Source organism: Pinus tabuliformis, chromosome J, assembly GCF_031772625.1.
Source record: "Pinus tabuliformis cultivar Carrire ecotype Pingquan chromosome J, CPIR1, whole genome shotgun sequence".
In the NCBI taxonomy this organism is placed as follows: Eukaryota; Viridiplantae; Streptophyta; class Pinopsida; order Pinales; family Pinaceae; genus Pinus; species Pinus tabuliformis.
The window spans coordinates 1,463,280,921-1,463,302,418 of record NC_142295.1 but is presented as its reverse complement, the minus strand read 5'-3'; the positions used below and the strand labels follow the sequence as shown (position 1 = coordinate 1,463,302,418).

The 21,498-nt window shown below is 38.9% G+C and overlaps 1 protein-coding gene across 3 annotated transcripts in view; it reads left to right on the top strand.

Moving 5' to 3' along the window:
- Window positions 1–21,498, top strand: part of LOC149232883 (uncharacterized) — a 509,382-nt gene that overhangs the window by 435,788 nt on the left and 52,096 nt on the right. For all 3 annotated transcript variants that reach the window (XM_089379539.1, XM_089379540.1, XM_089379538.1), the window contains one exon: window positions 6,222–6,341. In XM_089379539.1, the coding sequence (XP_089235665.1) occupies window positions 6,222–6,341 (120 nt within the window). The remainder of the gene's footprint in view (window positions 1–6,221; window positions 6,342–21,498) is intronic.

Sequence of the window (21,498 nt, the reverse complement as noted above, 5' to 3'; positions counted from 1 at the left end):
TGGTGAAATAAGTAGGAAAAGTAAATCAGTTGCTGTAGTGATAGAATTTTCACAAGTTGGTTCTCAGCAGTGGCATATAGCTCTTGGCAGTGTCATATGGTTCTAGTTTTTGGCTTTGGTTCTTAGCACAGTGATCTCTGCCCGGCAACATCATATATATATATATATATATGGTTTCAATATAACACTCACAACAATATGATATGTATAGTTCTTATGCATAGTCATCATAGTATCGCAGTTGTATATATCTCAGTTTCACAGTGATATGTTTGGCATCATAGTTCCTCATTGATGTATTTCAGAGCAGTTATGGTATATCGACTATACGGAGAGTTATTGATGACAATATTACGTAACAACATTGTTGATGAATCTTGTTCACAAACAAAGTTGTGAACAAGACATGTATAGGCCCTGGACAACCTATTGATATTTGTACCTTGTAGCTCCATGTTGAATTTTTCAATGACAATCTAATAGAAAAAGAAGAATTCAGATGGGTTTTCCCCCTTGTGGGGTTTTGCCCTAGTCTCTGAACAAAATTCTCGATGTCCTCTTTGTGCATGCTTTTCTTCTTATGTTCCTTTATGTTCTGCGACGATGATGTTATTGTTCTTTTTGAATAATTGCAAATGATGTAATGATGTTATGGGGTGAATTATATATGTGAATGATGAAATGTTTTAAACACAATTATCTAAAGCACAGAACAATATGGTCCCAAGAAAAATTAACAAAACACACTCAAGGCCTAGTTGATAATTGCAGTCCAACTTTGGAGGATGTGAGTGAAAAAACTCAATTAATTATTTATCACTAAAAAAAGAGAATAATCAAGTAAAAAACAGTCTAGAGTGTTGTTCTTACCAACCAAGTCCCAAGTGTCTAAGTTTGTTACATAAGTTCACCATGCTAGCGTCATTTTATACAACTTCCCCATGGGGGTATGGAATTTGCATAGAGAGAGAAGATAGAGGAAGAGAGAGAGAAGAAGCAATATTTTCCCTGCTAGACTTCTGAACTCTAAAAATTTGATAGGTGCCTTGTACATTGGGCCATGGGGTCTTCATTATTCTGCTAAGTACAACTCAGCAGGTAACAAGTTCAACATGCAATAATGCTAGATTTTTCTTTTATTTTGTTATTAATGCATTTCCTACTTTGAAGGCAATAAAGATCAAACATAAATTTACTTTTTAGCAATTCACATAAAACCTTAGCCCTAACCCTAGGTATCTAGGAAAATGGAAAAAGGATAAATTTAATTAATAAGATGGATAATCAACACAATTATGACTAGTGCCTTGCCCTAAATGGGATAGATGGAGTCTTCTAGGGAAAAATTCAATGAGAATGACTTTATTGGAGTAAGGGGGATGACTAGGGCATTCACTTTAAAACCATAGCAATTTCCCTTGTGAGGGAATAATTTAAATTTAAGGAATGTGTTGTCGCGCAAACTGACACGACAACGCTCAGACCGGGGGCTGTCACTCTGATCCCCGGTCTCTCCGTTTAAGCCTGTCTCCCACGGCTAAGGGGGGTAGACCCTGAGGAAAGATGAAGGCCAACTGCCAGACAGTTGGGCCAGGAGACGAAAAGCACGATTGAAATAAGCACTAAAATGATTCGATGAATACGCTCAGACCAGTGCCTTAAGAGGTCTAAATGATTACTAGCTAGATGATCGAAGAACATGAACCACGGCCAGCAATCATCAGATAAAGAGAGCAATGCTTTAAATATTCAGTAAAACCAGAATGCTCTTCAAACAACGATATCCAGCAAACTAAAAGAAATAAATTGCTTCAAACAACAGAGAAACCAGATATCAATTTCGTGCTCAAATCTCAACGTGAAAGATACAGCATACATAAAAAAGGCTGAAACTGGCAAAAGAAATTTTCCAAATATTTTTTTTTTTTTTTTTTTTTTTTTAAATAAAAATCAAATCTAAGAAAATTTAAAATCTCTAAAGCCTAAGTCCAAAGGGAAAATTTAAAATCTAAATCTGGAAACTAATCAAAATAAAATATTTTTTGATTTTTTTTTTTTTTTTTTATATATAAATTAATCCTAAACAAATAAAATTATAAACTAAACTAAAGTTTAAATCTAAAATCCTAAATCCCTAAAAAAAAACTAACATAAAATCAAAGTGCGACTATGGCTATAAACGAAACTATATCAAAATTTATTTTTTTTTATTTTTTTTTAGGTTACGGAAATGCATACACAGGAAATAAAAAAAAACGAAATTCAAAGAACCCTAACCTACAGCAAAATGCGAATTTATATACACATGAACAACACCAAACTCATGCGCTCAAGCGATTCCAGCATTACTATACCTCAGCCACGAAATGTGCAAGTCGAAACAGTGAACGAAAATACCTGTGCGTGAGTTTCTGAAGGATACACGGGCCGAGAGAGCACTGGTCCGATGCTTTGACGCCCACGCAAGTTACAAACCTCAGCTTTCGATCTCAGAAAGTATTATTGTCTCCCCTTTTTTTTTTGGTTATGCAGGGAGCCCGTTTGGTGGCAGACAAAATGATCAAGCCGGAAGTTTTTTGGGGCGTGACTGGCAACGTCTCAGCCGCAGGCAGAAGGAGGACGACCCGGATTCGATGCTGGCTAATCTGTCTTCGTTTAGATGAATACGTATTGAAGCCCGAAACAAACAAAACCTTCACGCTATTTGCTAAGATGTAGACGCTGAAACCCCTGCTGCTTTGAAGGGAGAAGCAGGTATATGGCGTGGCCTGAGAAGAGATATGCGACTAGCTGACTGTAATACGAAGAGGAGAAAAAAAAAAAAAAAAAAATGCTGCACGCTGCCACGATACCACTCATCAATATGGAATATGTTTCACGCTGGCCTCCAGAGATTGAAAATGCTGCAACACTGAAGCTATCCACGGCTTATTTGAAAAAAAAAAAATATGACCCTGTTTCACGAAAAGAACATCTCACGCAGGCAAAGGTCATACGTAGGGCTTTTCGAAATTTTCCTAAGGGATATGCATTAAATTAATTCTCCAGATTTGCAGAAGTAAAATGTGATCATAACAGTAAAAATCGATTTAGCTGTCACCGCAGGTAAATTCTGGAAAATGCGGACTGAGAAGATCTCAATAAATAAACCGGTTTACTCAGAAATTTTCCTTTACTCAGCAGATGTCGAAAGAAATTGTTTAGGATTTTACCTGGCCCAGCAGATGATTTGCAAATACCTGGGATCTTGAAACCTTCGTACTGAATGGGGATACGCAGATGCTACCTCTCTTTGTTGACAGAAAGCCACGCAGCTGAAACACAAGCTCTCACAGGTTCATGGCAATCTGCAATCTGCAAAGAATAAAAAACGAAATCTGGCGGACATACATAAAATTTTGCAGTAAAACCCTCCAAAATTTCACGCAAAGTGACAAAAATTTACAGCTCTGGTACAGCTAGATTTGACAATGACTGCAGTAACATTTTCAAGATATCAAACATTTGAACTTTACTGTGAAATAAAGAAAATCCCTCATGTAAAACAGGAAATAAACCCTAAAAGATTAACCCAGGGCACAAACAGCTGGGCTCTGCACAGAACAGCTTGTGGGAGTCGGCTGGTTCAGCCCAGAACTTCCCCAAACGCCCACAAATAATCTTCACCTAAAAGTTCCCTGCACACCTCAAGCAAGCATCAGCAAAAAAGGGCAAGAAATGCTGCTAGATTTCAAGAGAAAATGGAGATACCTGCCATTTTCCAGAAACCCTACAGCATTCAGACCCTAGCACGTGAGCAAGATACCTGTACTCACAATGCTCTGAAAAAAATCAGCTATTTTAACTGTTGAAAACTGAAATATGCAGAAATTCAAACACCTCACAGCAGTTCCAGAGAGTAACACCAGCCAGTTTGAAACCCCAAAGTCTTTTTATTAATCAGAAATCAGTTTACAAGAGAGCTTTCAGTACAGACTCACAGTTCAGATAAAAATGAAAATGACCTCCTAAGACCCTACATAAAGGAAATGATCCCAACGGCTAGTTTTGGGTGATCCACAAAAATATTATTATTTTATTGCTTAGGGTTTTTGCTTTATGCTTTTTATTTTTTATTATTTTTATTTTTCAAAAATTTTTTTTTAAATTTTTAAATTTTTTTATTTTTTATTTTTTATTTTTTATTTTTTATTATATATGAATTTATTATTTTTATTCATTAAAAAAAAAAAATTTAAATTTATTTTAAGACGGATCATCAAACCCAGCCGTTGGAATCATCACCTAGCACCTAGGACCTAGGACTCATGAGGGGATTTACAACATTTTCAACCCTCAAGACACATTTCATCATGATTTTTTACAATCTTTACAATTTACATCTCAAAGGGATGAATCCACTTTAACATAGACCCTCATAGACCACCCAGATCTGCGACACAACTATAATCTAGCAGAGTAACACGCTAGGATTCTCCTAAAGTCCTAATAACGAAATGCATCCCGGCTTTGGGGTTGGGTTTGAAGGAAAACTCTGCCGATCCATGGATCGGTGAGACTAAAAACCTCCCGGGACGCAGATCGTCATTAGAAAGTTAGGTCCACCTAGGCAACTTTACATACATGACTCTGATCTGCTTAGATTATTTACATTTCAAACATGCAGACTGGGTTTACAACAAAAATGATCAAGCTGTCGATGACTGTAGGCTGGCATGGACATGTCGCTTAGGAGCTATCCTTCTCTGCCAACAGGAAGGAGGTGTACTGCATGGGTAGTTGACCAGTAGTGGTCAACAGAATGCACACTCGGAGTTTCCTTAAAGGTTTCAAGGATAACAATTTTGCATGCTATAAAGGAGCAATTATATATCTCGAACTTTTGTCAAACTTCAAGGTCACCAAACTCGAACACAAACACAAACCGGGTGACTTAGCTTCTAAATTCTACTCTATCATGTCTGAATATGATTATCATGGGTTCTGTAATAGTCATCTTGTTGCAGCTGGCCTCCTATCCTTTGCAGAATAAAGCTTGGTTTTGATTTATTTTGTCTCTCTAGGTTGATCGATGTCTTAATGTTTATCTTATGCAATATTGTAAATGTTTTTTTGAGCCATTTTCATTGGTTTAAATTTCCATTTAAATGTGCTTTCTGTCTATTTTCTTCCATTCAAAAGCTAATGTTAGAGATTACTCCACCATTTAAAATACAAAGTATTCTACAAACTCGTTTGGCCATTAACTTGTTGGTAAAAGAACCATTGCATGATGTTTCTCTTAGTGTTATTTTGCATATTTTTGGGTGGAAATAGTATATGCAAGACTAGGGACACCTCTTTGTGGTTGGTTAGCACTAACCCAAACTGAAAGGGAAGTTTGCACATGGCAGTAAGGGCTAATTTTTCTTACATGTTGCATTGAGATTGTTTCCCCCAAATTCATCAAATAATCTAATCTTTGAAGGGGTAAAAATCTATTCTAGCAGGTAAGAGGTCTCCAACCCTCAATAGTGTCCCTAGTTGCATTCTTAAGAATCAACTTATCAAACCTCAGATTAAGTGGCTCAAAAAGAAAATATTTCAATTGCCAAACATTAGAAACCATCCCCAACCATACCCCACATGCCGTTGTCGAAATACAAGCCCAATATAAGCTTGGGGACTTTCCATTCCTTTTTTTTCAAGAAGTCACTCCACAGATTGGCGTTCCCTCATCACATGCACTTGAGAATTTCCACCAATCCATGTTGTCCTCTGTTACTTAACTTTGTTTTTTTTTAAATACATCATATATTAACGAGTATATATTCGCAAAGCCAATAAACATTATTTAACTACTTTTTATAATGTTTCAGGGTTTGAACCTACAAGTGGAAGGGCTAGTTGAACAAATTAATTAAATTTTCCAATCCCGCATAAAAGAAATGTGGAAATGTGATCTTTTAGCTTAAAAGTGGGGCAATATTATAACTTAGTTTGTATATGTTTATTATTCTTAATAAGTAGATTTATAAATTAAGTGATAGCATCACCTAATTTTTCATGTTTTGTATTGATTTCTCAACATCCTCTAGCCTCTTAAATTTCAGTTTGTTTTTGTTTATATCTCACCTATTGTTTTTTTGTTTATTTTTATTTGCTCAAGTTGTTGATAATACTAAGCAGAAATGGAATTTCTATAGTTGATTTTTAACAATAAACATCATGTTGTTTGATAGGGAAGCATGATTCATAGGTTGAGCCCCGAGTTACTTCGTAGATTGAAATTTGTCATTGAATTCAAAATGCCAGATCAGGTCGTGCGAAGCCAAATGTGGAAGAAAATGATTCCTATCAAGGTAAGTCACCTCTGTCCTTGGTTTTTATCTTGTGAATGAAAATGCTCATCTCTATTATTGTCCAATTTTTCTATGCCATAAACATAAACTCATTAATCTTGTTCAAATTTCAACTTCTTAATATTGCTTTAGAGATAGTTTTTCTCTTACATTGACTTTTTTTTTCCAAAATACTCGTTGAGAAACAAGAACAAAGCTTAGTCATATTAAAACATTCTAAAAAATGGGTTGTATTATCGGTAAAATTCCAAGAAATGTGAGGGAAGTTAAGGGAAAAGGGTAAGAAATACATCACAAAACACAAATAGGTTGTAAGTTAAGTGTGGTCAAAAAGAGGCCTCAAGGGTTTGAGCTATGAGGAACTATGATTAGGATGTCAACAACAATCTCCTATTGACTTTGGGACATGTCTTTTGGAAATCTAGCAGATGTTTATGTTGCCACCTAATCCACACCTTTGGCCTACGTGGAAGAAATATTTAATCCCCTAAGTGTGGTCTTGTGGGCAAGTTTCAAGTTGAGTTGTTGTCACTTAAAATCTCAACTCCTCCGTCTAGGTTAACTACTAGTGAAGCCAAGGGAGGTAGTCCCTAAAACAACTAAGGCTGATTTAAGCTATAGTAAATGAGAAAATATTTCTAGGAGTTAATTGAAATTACACAAGATTATATTCAACCATCACAATATAATTCACGACATATAATTTAGAAGCATGTAAATACAATTCACAAGGAAATGATATAATAATCTCAAGTGCATAAATATCTATTCATAAGTAAATGATATAATGATAAAGACCAATGCCAAATAAAGAAGGCTCATGTTGCTTGAAAATAGATATGGCAAATGTGATCCTAAGCCAAATGGATATGTTGTAGAAAATGTTGTGTAAATGAATATGAAGAGGATTCCAAATCTCCAAAGCTTGAGGCACCTGTGAAACTTCACAAATCCTTGCCAAGAAAATTTGTTAATAGATAGGTGTTCCCTACGCATGAAGTTTAGAGAATATGTCATTCAACCAAGAAGCACATATAATCTGAAACTTAAAAATGTAAGGAAGAAAATAGACTAACAAATAACCAGCTTTGAGAGTCTATTCCTACTGGGTGACAACACCCCTTCAAAGACCTATTACAACAAGAATTTCAAAGCAATATAATTAAAACCATTATAGCTCAATTAAACTCCAAGCTACCACACAAATATCAACACCATATAGCCTCCAAAGCCTCCTTTTATTAACAAATGATAGAACAATACAATAGCAGCAATTCTCCAAGAGCTCCAACCCTTCAACTCTAGCTTGCACAAGAGGCAAGATTTTTTCTTTATAGAAAATGAGGGTGAATATCCCAAGAAAAATGATAATCGCAAGGGAGTGATGATCCAATGCAATTGACAATCCTAAAGAGAGGCACGAGTTCCCTATTAGTTTTTGTAGCATTGGATGTGTTCTAGCCATGAAATTTTGTGGAGATGCTAGAATACATGAGATCTCCAAAACCCAAAAATTGTTTCTGGAAATTCCACCTAGAAATGACTTAATTAGATTATTAACCAATTTTTAAATATTCCCTAAGTCTAAACTTAGGGAATTTGGTTAATTAATCAGTATTAATTAATTCAAGGCGAGAATCATCTAGAAACCCACACGGTCGATCCAGAGATGATCCTAGCCATTGATTAAGTTTTAATCTTGGTCATTGGTGCTCCAATAGAGGATTATAAGAGGAGGTCAATGTGGTGATGGAGAGAACACTTGAGAAGTTCGATTTCATGAGCAGATCGATTCCCTGAGTAGCAACAATCAGTGGCCGGAGAGAGAGTCAGTGAGATCAAAGCAGTGAGAGAGGGGTAGAGACAGTGAAGCCGGAGGAAGGTTTCCAGATCCGATGAGTGCATTTGCAGAGAGGCAAGAGAGCCATAGAGAGGTTGATGTTGGGGCAACGCAGTAGCCTCTAGAGGCAAAGTCGATTTGCTGAGAGATATTGACGTTTTCAGTGCCAGAGGTCGGGAAGGAGTCTCAGAGTCTCAGAGAAGCGTCTTTCTGGTTAGCAGAAGGCAGAACGACTTCATCAGAGTCCACTCTGAGGCTAGACATCCAGCCAGCTACATAGAGCAGCACAGAGGCTCAAAGGGCTGAAATTTTGAAGGCAAGTTGTGTCGAAAGATTGTCTGTGGGGTGAGGAAAATTTCTCTCTAGATTTTTTGCCAGTATTTCTCTGTAGGATTGCCAGTTTCGACATTCAGTTGTACTTAGATTATTTCACTGCTGCATAATAATAAAACCCTCAGTTGCTGCACCAGTTTTCCCAAGTTGGGTTTTTCCGGGGACTTTTGTCCAAAAATAATTGTGTTATTTTAAGGTGTGTGTGCTAGCATTTCTTCCAGCGTTTATTCTTCCGCAGTTTTATTGTGTAGATTGCAGTGTGATTTATTAAGTATTTGTTGTAGCCAACAACAAATAAATTGTTAAATAAAATAAACAATTAGGAGAATAATTTTCAGTTGTTGCAATAGGATTCCGGTTTAGGAATTTTCACATGGTATGAGAGCGCAGTTGATTAGTTGGAGAGCGCAGAGGCGAAGAGAGGAGGAATTTAGTTGTTTAGTGTGAGCAACAGATTGAAATTCCCAAGGGCAGCGCAATCATTTTGCAAGGAGGCCGAGTTACTTGTGGAGGTTCGATTTTTCTAAGTGGGGCAGAAAAATTCGATCCTACCAGATCGAGTGATTCCAGAGTTAGAGGGAGAGCCTAGATTTTTCGTTGAGCAGATCTCTGTTGATTTTTGGTAGCATCGGATGTGCTCTAAGCCTCGAAATTTGCAAGGAGGCCAGGACACATGTATTCTAGAATACTCAGAAATCATTTTGGGAAATTCCACCCGGAGACTGTTTTATTAAAACAATTAATTATTTTTAATGGGTGCCTAAGTCTAAACTTAGGAAATTAAAATAATTAAAGGGTATTAATTAAACTAGGGGTGAAACTTCTAGAAGAAGACGAGGATCAAGTCGAAATGATCTAAGCCATTGATTAGAATCTAATCTGGGTCGTTGGTTACTCAACAAGAAGATTATAAGAAGAGGCTTGATGGGCATTTGGAAAACACATCGAGTGAGAGATCAAGAGATCGATTTCTAAAGAGAGCAGCGCAGCAGTTGTCAGAGAAGTGATCGAAGTGATTTCTTGCAGTGAGGTGCAGGGATAGTTTCCAGAGGAAGATTTCCTGATCTAGGAATACATTACAAAGGAGGCAGAGAGAGATCCAGAAGAGGCAGTGCAAAGCCATGCTGGGCAGCATAGGGCCACGCTGAAGCAACGCATAGCCTGAGAGGAGATCCGAAATTTGCTGGAGAATCGAGTTCCAGAACCAAAAGTCGGGGTGTGAGATGGAAAGGGAAAAAAGGTTGAAGTTTTAGAGGCAAATCAATCAGCCTGAAGGAGTGACGCAATTCCTAGAAGCTGTGACGTAGAGCAGCACAGTGATTGCGCAGAGGCAGCTAGGGGCTAGCCATTCAGTGGCTGGATCAATACTGGATCGCCAGTGATAGTGTGAGGTATATCTCACTCATCTCTCTGTCAGTCAGATTCTTTGTATTGGATAGCCAGTAAGGCATCTAAAGATTGTATTCAAAAACTACTACATAATAATACAAACCCTCAGTTGTTGCACCAATTTTCCCACGTTGGGTTTTTCTGGGGACATTGATCCAAAAACAACAGTGTCACTTGTGTGTGTTATTTCTTTCTTGCTCAGATTCTTGTTTCCGCATATTATTTAAAGTTGTGAAGGTTGCAGTTGTATCTACTTTGATATTTACAGTAGAACATAGTAAATAACTTGCATCGATTAACAAGTAGAAGAAGTAATATCAGTTTGTTGCAGTAGTGACTCGGGTGGATTCTCGAAATTTCACATGGTATCAAAGCACAGGTGAAGCAAGAGAGCAAACCAGAAGAGCTTGTGTTGAAGAGAAGGAGGGAGATTGAAGTGTTGTATAGGCAGCAAATCGAATCCCTAGAGGGATTGTGCAGTCCAATCCAGGACGGAAAGACTCTCGTGGAAAATCTCTCTCTGAGTGAGGTGACAAAGAGGTAAGATATCTAGATCAAGATTTGTCAGCGGCATAGGGAGCAGCACAGAGCAGTCTTCAAGTGAGACACAATTTTTTGCAGCAGTTGTTGGGGCAGAAAAACGTCAGAAGACGGAAGGAGACACTTTTGAGGGAATTTCTTCCTCATAGAATTTCTAGCCAGGGAATTCGATTTCTCAATTGCTGAGCAGCAATAGAGAAGAGAAGATCTACTAACTCCAGCAGGGAGTGCATAGGCTAGCCTAGCAGTTGCGCAGAGGAGAGAGGAGGCAGTTCGACATCTTTTATTGGCTAAGATGGAAACTAATGGGCTGAGAGATCAAGATCAGTTGGACAGAGCATCCAACTATGTGATTTGGAAGGCTAGGATCTCCTGCCTTTTGGATGAGCATAATCTCAAAGCCTATGTCGACAGTGTGGTAGCAGAACCTACAGATGCGGATCCACTCAAGAAGTACAAGGCTAAAATGGCGAAGGCCAATTGGTTGATACTTGGTGGAGTGAGGGATCATGTTGTATCTCACATTGCTGGCAAAGGAGTGGCCAAAGAGATGTGGGATGCCTTGGCTACATTTTATCAAGGATCTTCCAAGCAGCGGAAGATGTACTTGGAGGAGAAACTAAGATCAGCAAGGATGGAGAAAGGGGAACGCATTGATCCGTTCCTATCAAAGCTTCAAGAAGTCCGAGATCAGTTGGCAGCGGTAGGATCAACACCTCAGCCTACAAAATGGTGAGGTTGGCCCTGAATTCAGTTTCAAAAGAATGGAAAGTGTTTGTCCAGAGTATCTTGGGCAGAGAAAGATTGTTGGGTTGGGAAGGGATGTGGACCGCTCTTCAGTAGGAAGAGTGAAAATTTATGCTGCAATGATTGATTTATTTCTCCTACTTATTTACAATAATAAGCTATTTACCAATGCTTTCGTAAATATCAAAATAAATTCAACTTCAGACTTCTTAAATTATGAACTGAAAAAGCAAGAGAAACGCTCGCATATGAACAATCACATTGACACACTTGTGTTTGGACAATAGTCCTCGAAAAAACCCAATGCGGGAAAATCGGTGGAGCAAATTTGAGGGTTTCTATTATTGACAGCAAATTTTTGAATACAATCTGGATGCCCCAGAGAAATGGCAATCCACTTAGAGAAATAACTGATCGAAAAAAAATAATGAGAATTTTCTACACTGGATCTGGAGATTTTGCATTGGCCCCAACTCCTGGACGATCGACTGCGCAGTCTCTGCGTGAGCCTACACAGTCACTGCGTGGCTTTTGCGTGGAGACTCCCTCTGACTGTGTCACCCTTGCTGCTGCTGCGTATGTTGCTTAGAAATAGAGATTTCATCTGTCAATCACCCACAGTGATTCCTAACACTGATCTCAATTATCCCCCAGTAGTTCTGTGTCAACCTCCTCCAGTTGCTGCGCTGTCCCTCCTTGGCACTGCCTTGCCTCTCTGATCTTCACTGTCTTCTCTAAAGTATATTCACTAGAACTAGAAATCACTTCCTTCCAGTACTGCCTTTGATCCTCACTGCTTGATCACTTGTTCAAATTCCTTAGCCAACCCTGCCCTAGGAATATCAAACTGATTGATCAACCCTTTGTGTGTTTTCAAATGAACTCCAAGCCTCCTTCTTATACTTTTCTCGTTGAGACTTCAACGGCCGAGATTAAGTCTCTAATCAATAGCTAAGATTAAAAACTTGACTTGATCCGCTTTCTAGAACATTCTTACCCATATTTTGATTAATACCATAGTTGCGGGGGAGCCCCCCCCCCCCGAACCCGCTCCCGAATCGCGCTCCAGGTCGGAGCGGCTCGGGAGCGCGCTCCCAAAATCGCTCCCGGATGGGAGTGATTTTCGGGAGCGCGCTCCCAAAATCGCTCCCGGATGGGAGTGATTTTCGGGAGCGGCTCGGGAGCGCGCTCCCAAAATCGCTCCCGGATGGGAGTGATTTTCGGGAGCGCGCTCCCTAAAAAAATTTACGCTCCCTACCCTGTTCGGGAGCGTTTCGGGGAGCGATCGCTCCGTCACTCCCGGAACGATTTTTGACGCCCGGGAGCGATCCGGCGGGAAAAATTTCCGCGGACGCCAAAAAAAATCAAATTTAAAATTTATTTTTTTTTGGTTTTAAAAGCCCAATGGGCCTAAAAAAATTTCATTGTGACTTCATTGAGCAAGAGCAAGAGAAAAGGAGCAAGGAGCAAGTGCTAAGGAGCGAGGAGCAAGTGCCGAGGAGCGAGGAGCAAGCCTGCAGAGGTAAGTATCTTAGTAATTTAGTTAGTTTAGTTAGTTAGGTAGTGATTTAGTTAATTTAATTTAGTTTATTGAGTTTAAAAATCATAAATTTAAATTAAATTAATTAATCCCAATAAATTAAATTAATTTGCAGATTCAAGAATCAAAACCCTACAAACATCAAACACCATAGACCTGGCTATATTTCTTGGCATTTTCCTCTTCCTAGTCCCTTTTATGGTTATTATGGTGCTGGAGAGTAGGAAACGGAGGGGCCAAACTGAAGAGGGGGATGAAGAAGCTGGAGAAAGTCAAATTGGTGAAAACCCCGGTGAGGAGGAGTTGGAGGAGGGTGAACATGACCCTCAAAAAACTAAACAAGACCAAACTCCATTGTGGAAATATGTTAACAGGGCTGAAACAAGGAGAGGGGGTGGAACCACTAAATTTCATTGCCCCCATTGCAACACTAATTACACAGGTTCATAGACCCGTGCTAGAAGACACCTCTGCAGGAAAAGGCCATGGGATGGAGACAAACAAATAGGATTCAAAACTTGTACAGCGGTGTCAGCGGTGGATAGAGCCAAATACATAAGGGAAGAGGAGGAAGCCCAACACAGATCAAAAAAATCAAGGGGTTTCTTTGAACCAAGCTCACAATCACAAAGAACTCCTTCAGCATCCTCCCAAGGCAGTGGATATGGAGGCACAGGGTCATCATCTTTAAGGCGTAGAACCATATCAGATTTCCTTGATGAGGGGTGTAGGAATGATGTGGATTCAAAGGTTTACAGGTTTCTCTATGCATGTGGGATACCATTCAATGTTCTTCACTCACCTTATTGGCACGAAATGGTTTCTGCCATAAATGATGCCCCTAAAGGATACAAGAGCCCTGGGTATGACAAGGCAAGAACCGTTGGCCTTGATCATGAAAAAGCAAAAATATCACATTCTTTGAATAGAATGACAAGTTCTTGGACTGACCATGGAGTGTCCATTGTATCTGATGGATGGACAAATGTAAAAGGCAAGCCATTGATAAGTGTTCTTGTTGTGTCTGTTAGTGGTCCCATCTTTCTAGCTGCACATGATTACTCAGACAAGTTCAAGACCGCCATCAACATTGCAGAAGCATTACTTGAAACAATTGAGCGTATTGGCCCATACAATGTCATCCAAGTCATTACTGATAATGCTCCTAATTGTAAGGCAGCGGGAGCAATTATTGAGGATAAATACCCGAACATATTTTGGTCTGGATGTTTGGTTCACACATTGAACCTTCTGTTGCATGATATTGTCAAGAACAAAAATGAACAATACCAATGGATTGGTGATTTGTACAAGAAAGGCAAACAAATGATAAAATTTATTACAAATCATAGCAATACCCATGGCCTTTTCCGCAGTCACTCGAGATTGGAGTTGTTGAAGATTGCAAAGACCAGATTTGGTAGTTATTACCTCACCTTCAGGCGCCTTTTGAAGGTAAGAGAGGCATTAGCTAGCATGGTATCAAGTCCACATTGGCAGGTATTAAAGGAAAGGGCTACAAATGTAGCTGACATGGCAGGTTTTGAAATGGTGGAGGAGGCCGCTCTTGATGGGCAGTTTTGGACAACTGTGAGGCAGGTATTGGATTTCACCAAGCCAATTTATCACATGATTCGGTTTGCAGATACAGACAAACCAGTGATTGGCGAGGTGTATGAGCAAACGGATACCATGTTGGGTGAAATAAAAGACATTGTTCATAATAGAGATCCCAACTTGTACAAACTGATTCATGATTGTGTGTGTGAACGGTGGAATAGGCTTAATCTTCCACTACATTGCTTGGCGTATATCCTTACGCCAAAATACTATTCTACATCTTGGTTGGGCCAACCTGCAGCAGGGGGTGGGGTTAGGACCAAACCCCATTTAGATCCAGAGGTAACTAAAGGATATTTGGAAGCATTAGAAAAGTTGGTCCCTGACAGGGAGGAATGTGCAGCTGTGCACCTTGAAATAGGCAGATACTTCAGTGGCACTGGTTTGTATGGTAACTTCCATGCAATGGACGACAGAGATAGATTTGATCCTCTCACATGGTGGGAAACATATGGCGGGCATGGACTTTTGCCAAAATTGGCAAAAAAAGTTCTTTCGCAGGTTGTAAATACTTCTTCTGCAGAGAGGTGTTGGAGCACCTACAGCTACATACATAATGTGAAAAGAAACAGACTCAATGAAAACCGAGCAGAAAGCCCATTTATGTGCACTACAACTTGAGGTTGTAGAGTCATTACTGTGATTGGGCTTACGAGGATCCCACATATAAAATTTGGGACAATCACCCAGAGGATGACAATTTGGAGGATGGCATTGTACATATTGAAGAACTGGAAGAGGAACTTGTAAGGGATGAAGATGAAGTAGCTGCAGCAGCCATGCCACCTCCACCTCCACCTCCACCATCCAGTAGCAGTGCTCGAGATCCGAGTCTTGTTCCTTTACTGTCGCCACCTCCATCTACACCCTCAGGTGGAGGTTCTAGTTCTGGTCGTCGGTCTGTGCGGGAGACTCCTAGAAGACCACCACGACCTGCTTATACTCCTGGAGACTCTCGTGGCAAGGGCCACATGTAGATTCTGATTTACAGTTTACTTGTCTTTTTTAGTTTCTATTAGACTTTGGTTTTCATAACTATTGAGTTTTGAGTTCTTGACTCTTGACTCTTGACTCTTTCATATCATAATGATATTTTGTGTAAACAATATATCACTGTGACAATGAAAATTTGAAGTTTGAAGTTGAGCCTTGGCAATTATAACTCATTGGTAATGATGTGAATTATGAATATGATGCTTCGTGAAAGACTAAAGTGGTTTCATTTCATTTCATTATTCATGTTTCATTTTATAAATTTATAACATTTCATATCATGTTAACAGTTAGAAGTTAGGATTTAGAAATATCTTAGATATTACTTCTTGTAATGGTTAAACTTAGCTTACAAATACAACTTTGGTGATCAATGATGATAAATGTTATTGAATTTTCAATTTTGAAAGCTTGAAGTTGAAACTTTAAGATTGAATTTGATGAATCATGATTCATGAGACTCATTATGTTGCAGTTGTAATATGTATTTTACTAACTTGTGGACATGGTTGATGACAATTATAATTTCTAGATGATTGATGTGATATGGTTCAATGATCAATCTATGTTTTTTTATGTTTTTGATGTCTAATTCATCATTCTACATGTTTTTGTTGACATATATGTATCAAAAATTAAAAAATATAAAAAATATATATATTTTTAAAAAATCGCTCCCGGATTCACTCCCAAACCGTGAGCTTCTGAAAATGGTCGCTCTTGCTCCCGTTTTCGCTCCGCTCCCCACTCCCGCTCCCGCTCCCAAGCAACATGGATTAATACCCATTAATACTTTAATTTTCCTAAGTTTAGACTTACGAACCCCATTAAAAAATATTAATTATTTTAATAAAATACAATTCGGGTGGAATTTCACCAAACGGTTTCTGGGTTCTTTAGAACTCATGTTCCTTATCCTCTCCACCAATTTTCATGGCTAGAACACATCTGATGCTACCAAAAACTAACAAAGAGATGAGGCAAGACTTGGTCAAGTGCAAACTTGATGGCAGCAGCAGCAGTGGGATGAAGCCCAAGGAGAAGGAAAAGAATGCATCCTTGCATCAAAGGGCAGCAAGAGCAACAGAAGCGGAAGAAGGACGTCTCAAAGATCAAATGTTTCTGGTGTGGTGAATTTGGTCACTATGCTACATAGTGTCCTCTCAAGAAGAAGGACAAAGACAAGAAGCATGATCCGAAGGCTGCTACCGCAAAGATCAAGGAGGAGGAGTTTGTCATGGTTGCCCAAATACCTCCAGGGGAGAGGGGGGGTGATCTAGTTCTATAGTTCGAAAGAACTGCAAGTGGGCAGTGTTAAAGAAAGTGTAACTAGGTTCGGTCTTCATGACATTGTAATTATGATTTTTGTAAACAAGAAAATGAATTTATTGTTATTCCTTGCTGCATGGATTTCATGAGAAAGAGGTTATTTATTTAGTGGCTCCCATTGAGATCCTTAGGATATATTAATAAGAGTCAAAGTCATGAAAATCTCTTCTTGAGCATATATGTAATGTATATGAGTCTATCTAGTGTCTCGATTAGTCCTACATGACAAGCACAATCCTCTTGAAGAAGGAAACAAGCAAAACGATGTAAAACACAGTCATGTTGACCTGCAAATGAATTAAAAAAACAGTCATGTCGGCTCAATGAAAAGACACAACATTTCACACTGTCATGTCGGCTCAAATGCATAGGCAGACAACTATAAATATGTGGCTAGAGTCACCACAGAGACAAATTTTCGAACATACCTCAACAACTTCGAATGGCACAATAAGTGCAGGAACTTCGGACAACCACAGGAGTACAAACACTTCGGATAAGTAACTCAAATTCTCTCGGATGGGTACAAGGATCTAATCCGCATTACAGGAGGACACTGTCTCATGGAAACTTCAGTGAGCAGATTACTATCTCGGTATAAATAAGATGATAAAGATCACACTGCTAATCACTATCTCAACATATCAGATGGAGAAGATACACTCACTGTCTCAGCACAATTGTGATCTCACAAGTAATACACTCTTAGCATACTAAATGCAATCAAGACCTCAGCATAATGACAATCATGGTCTCGATCATAATCCTAATGAAGACAAGGTCATAATGAAGATTTCAGTGCATTAATGAAGACATGGAATCAAGGTCGTGATCAAGATCTCAATGAAGGAGTAGTCATGGTGCAGCGAGTGGTGCAATAGTGATGGCCTCAATGGTGAAGCAGTAGTGTTGATCATGAACTCAACAGTGACAAAGAAGAGGATTGGTGTCTTGGTCATGGAATGGCATAATAGGTCAAGGGTCATGGTCTTGGTATTCGTCAATTGGAATCTCTATAACAAGAATTTTGTGCGGGTTTTCCTCTCTGTTGTCACGCAGATTGTCTAGGCAGCGCGACAACGCTCAGACCGGGGGCTGTCACCCTGATCCCCGATCTCTCCGTTTAAGCTGTCTTCCTAGGCTAAGGGGGGTAGACCCTATGGGATAAAGGAAGACCAACTGGGAAATACGCTGAGGCTGGCAGCGTGAGGAGAGGAGTGCGATGGGAATGAAAGCAATAGCAGCGATGGAGAGTGAAATGACAGGGAAATGGAGCCGGCGGGGTAGGTTGACGGCTTGGGAAGGGAACTGCGGCGGAATGGAGCAAGTGATGAAGGGATGACGCAAAGGGAAATGCGTTTTTTTTTCTTTTTTTTCTTTTTTAATTAGTTGCTTTATATTTTGAGTTTTGTCTGCAAGTATGGCAGTGCGTTGGTGAGGAAAGTGACGGGCCAGAGAAATGAGGACAACGTTTAGGCAAAAAGATGTGCGGGTGTCTTGGCAGCGTGGAGCTGCGTAGGGTTTTAGCAAGGGATCTAGCAGTGTGGGGGAAGCAAGGAGCTTAATGATGCAGACAGGCAGCATGATGTATGGCAGCGTGAGAATGGGGAGAGAAAACGCGTGGAGGTGAAACAGCAATCCCACAACTTGTCTTAAAAAATTTCGAAAAATTTCTATGAAATGAAACCCTAGGATGTAGCAACATAGAAAAAAATTTCGAAAATTTCTGTCAAAATGAAATCCCAGGCAGCAAACAGATAGCCTGAAAAACCCCCACGATTCTTCAGAAACCTTAAAAAAATTTGAATCTTTTCGCTTCAGATTTCCTTGATGAAAACCCCACAAGAAATTTCCAGATCTGAAGTAAATATTCCTGCCAAAGCTGATCCTGAGGCTAGATCTTACCCTCCAGGGCCTAGATCTGGCTTCAAGATTGAACTTTACCTTCAGATCTGCAACTTGCAATGACAAAAACAAACTCCTAGAAACAAAATATGCAAAAAACAAAATTAAAAACCCTAAAACCAGCGAAATAATTACAGTATTCACAATTTGAAAGCTCTAAATAGCCAGATTTGTCAATATGCCACAGAATTATTTTCAAAATTTTAAGTTCGATATGAGGTGCTTCAGAAAACTCTTCATGCATCCGCAACAAAAATTCTAATGATAAGCCTGGAATCAAAACCAACTAGGCTCTTTAGAAAATGCAATCTGGGAGTTGGCTATTTTAGCCGAGAACTTCCCCGAACGCCCAATAAACTCAAAATCAAGGATATCCTGCACTGCTTAATTCAACCATTAACAAAGAGGGAGAAAACGATACTAAAATCCAGATCCAATGGAGATACCTGCCATCATATTCAGAAATTTAACTACCATTCAAACCCTAGCGACTAAACAAGATACCTATGTTTAAAATCACTCTTCATAAAGCTATCATCAATAACTGAAATTAAAATCATGCACAAAAATAAAACATCTTACAACATTTCCGGAAGAGTAACACTAGCAAGATTTCAACCCCAAAGTCTTTCTTTATTGCACATGAAAAATGACTACAAGAGAGCTTTCTTTAGCACAAGACTCCCAGATCCAATTCTCTCAGATGACCCCTGAGACCCTATTTAAAGAAAAATTTCCCAACGACTAGTTCGAGTGATCCATGTCAAAGTGATCTCGACCGTCGATGAGGATCAAAATTTCTTTTAATCTCATCCATCGAATTTTTAAATGCATTTTAATATATTAAAAAATTAAAATTTTGCATTTATTTCCTCAAAATTTTGACTTATTATTATTATTATTATTTTTAAATTTAGACACTCGAACTTAACCTTTGGGAATTTTACCTAAGACCTAGGACCTATGAGGGGATAAAACATTTTCTAACCCTTAAGACACTTTACATCATGATTTTTACATTTTTACATCTCAAGGGGGAAAACCCATTTGACATAGACCCTCATAAACTACCCAATTCTGCGATACAAATATAATCTAGCAGATCAAGCAATTTGTAATAAAATAGTCTAACCAAATAGTTAGGACTATTCCCAAATCACTTTTACATAGACTCGATTTAGCACACTAAGACTCCCCTAAGATTCTAATGACAAAATCCATTCCGGCTTTGGGGTTAGGCTGAAGGAAATGTTGAAATTTGGTACCGGAGGACAGGTGGTTCCCTTAGGCTTTGATCTTTGGCCTAGGGAAAAGTGTCCAAAAGAATTTAATTTTTCTCCTAAAGTGACTTTATAATTTTATAAAGTTAAATCTAATTTAAAAGTGACTTTAAGTGATAAAGTTACTAAGTCTAATTTTAAAGTGACTTTTATAAAGTCAATGAAAAATTAGAAAGGAAAAGTGACTTTGGAAATAAATGACTAAGTGGGTTCTTATTAAAGTGGGGTGAATTAAAAAATAAAAAATGAGATTTAAATGAACATTTAATCTCAGCCATTGATCTAAATCTATTTCAGCCATTGGATTTAGAGATCACCCAAAAGTCACTTGGAGTTATATTAAGGGAGGAAAAGGAGGAAAAGATCACATTCGATTCAATTCTTTCATGAGCAGATTGGGAGAAGGAGAGCAAGAGAGATTTCTGAGCAGGGAGGAGAAGGAGACAACAGCTTGGCACACATTCCAAGGCAACAGTTGAGCAGATTTGTACAGCTGATTCAGCACACAGTGAAAGGCAGATTTTGGCACGATTTTCGAGGAGGTTTGCACAAAAATCGAGGAGCAGTTTGCTGGTTTTTCTGCACGCAAAACGAGGGCCATACAGCAGCATTTAATGCTGAAAGTGGGCACAAAAATCGAGGAAACCGTACAGCATTTATTGCTGTTCTGTTTGCTGTAATTTCCAGTTTGCTGTGAAGCATGGGAAAAGAGATAAGTTGTAAATTTGCTTGCTGATTTTTTGCTGAAAATTTCTCACTGTAAAAGGCAATTTTCAGAAATAAAGAAGAGCTCTCAAACTAGTTTTCCCCAAGAGTTGTAGGGGGTTTTTCCAGGGTCACATTGACCAAAAATCTCAGTGTTTAAATGTGTTTTAATGGCTGTTTATTACTGCTGATTTTTATTTCTGCAATTTCCAGCATTCTGTAAAATTTCCAGAATTTGTGTTTTCAGCAAATTTATTTTTTTCAGCTTGTTAAATGTATGGTTATGGGAAAGTGCATTTAACTATATGGGAAAAATAAGGAGAAACTGAAAACCGGGGTGGGAAAACAGAAATTTCTACATGGTATCGGAGCTTGAGTGCTGAAGGGCAGTTTGGGACAGCAAAAGGAAAAATTATAGTTGCTGATTTTTCACTCAGAAAATTCCAGCAAGCTGATTTTTCATAAACAGCAGTTTTATCTTTACTACAGCAATGCTATTTTTCAGTTTTAGGACAGCAGGATGTCATTGGGATTGAGGGTGGAGAAAAGGCTGGATGGGCATATAAATTACAGCGTTTGGAAAGAGAGAATGCAGAGTATCTTTGAGGAGGCAGAAGTCTGGGATATCATGGTGCATACCACACAGAACCCTGTTGTTGTGCCTACTGATGCTACTCAGTTGACAGCTTATAATAAAAAGAACAACAAGGGTAAGAGGCTGATTCTAGACGGAATCAAAGACCATTGCATTCCTCATGTGAGAGGAAAGAGCAATGCCCATGAGATGTGGACAGCATTGTCCAATCTCTACCAGAGTACCAATGAGAATCGGAAGATGGTCCTGAAGGAGAAGTTGAAGAACATTAAGATGGGTAATGATAGTGCAACTGGATATCTCACAAAGATTACTAATGTGAGAGATGAGTTGGCAGCAAT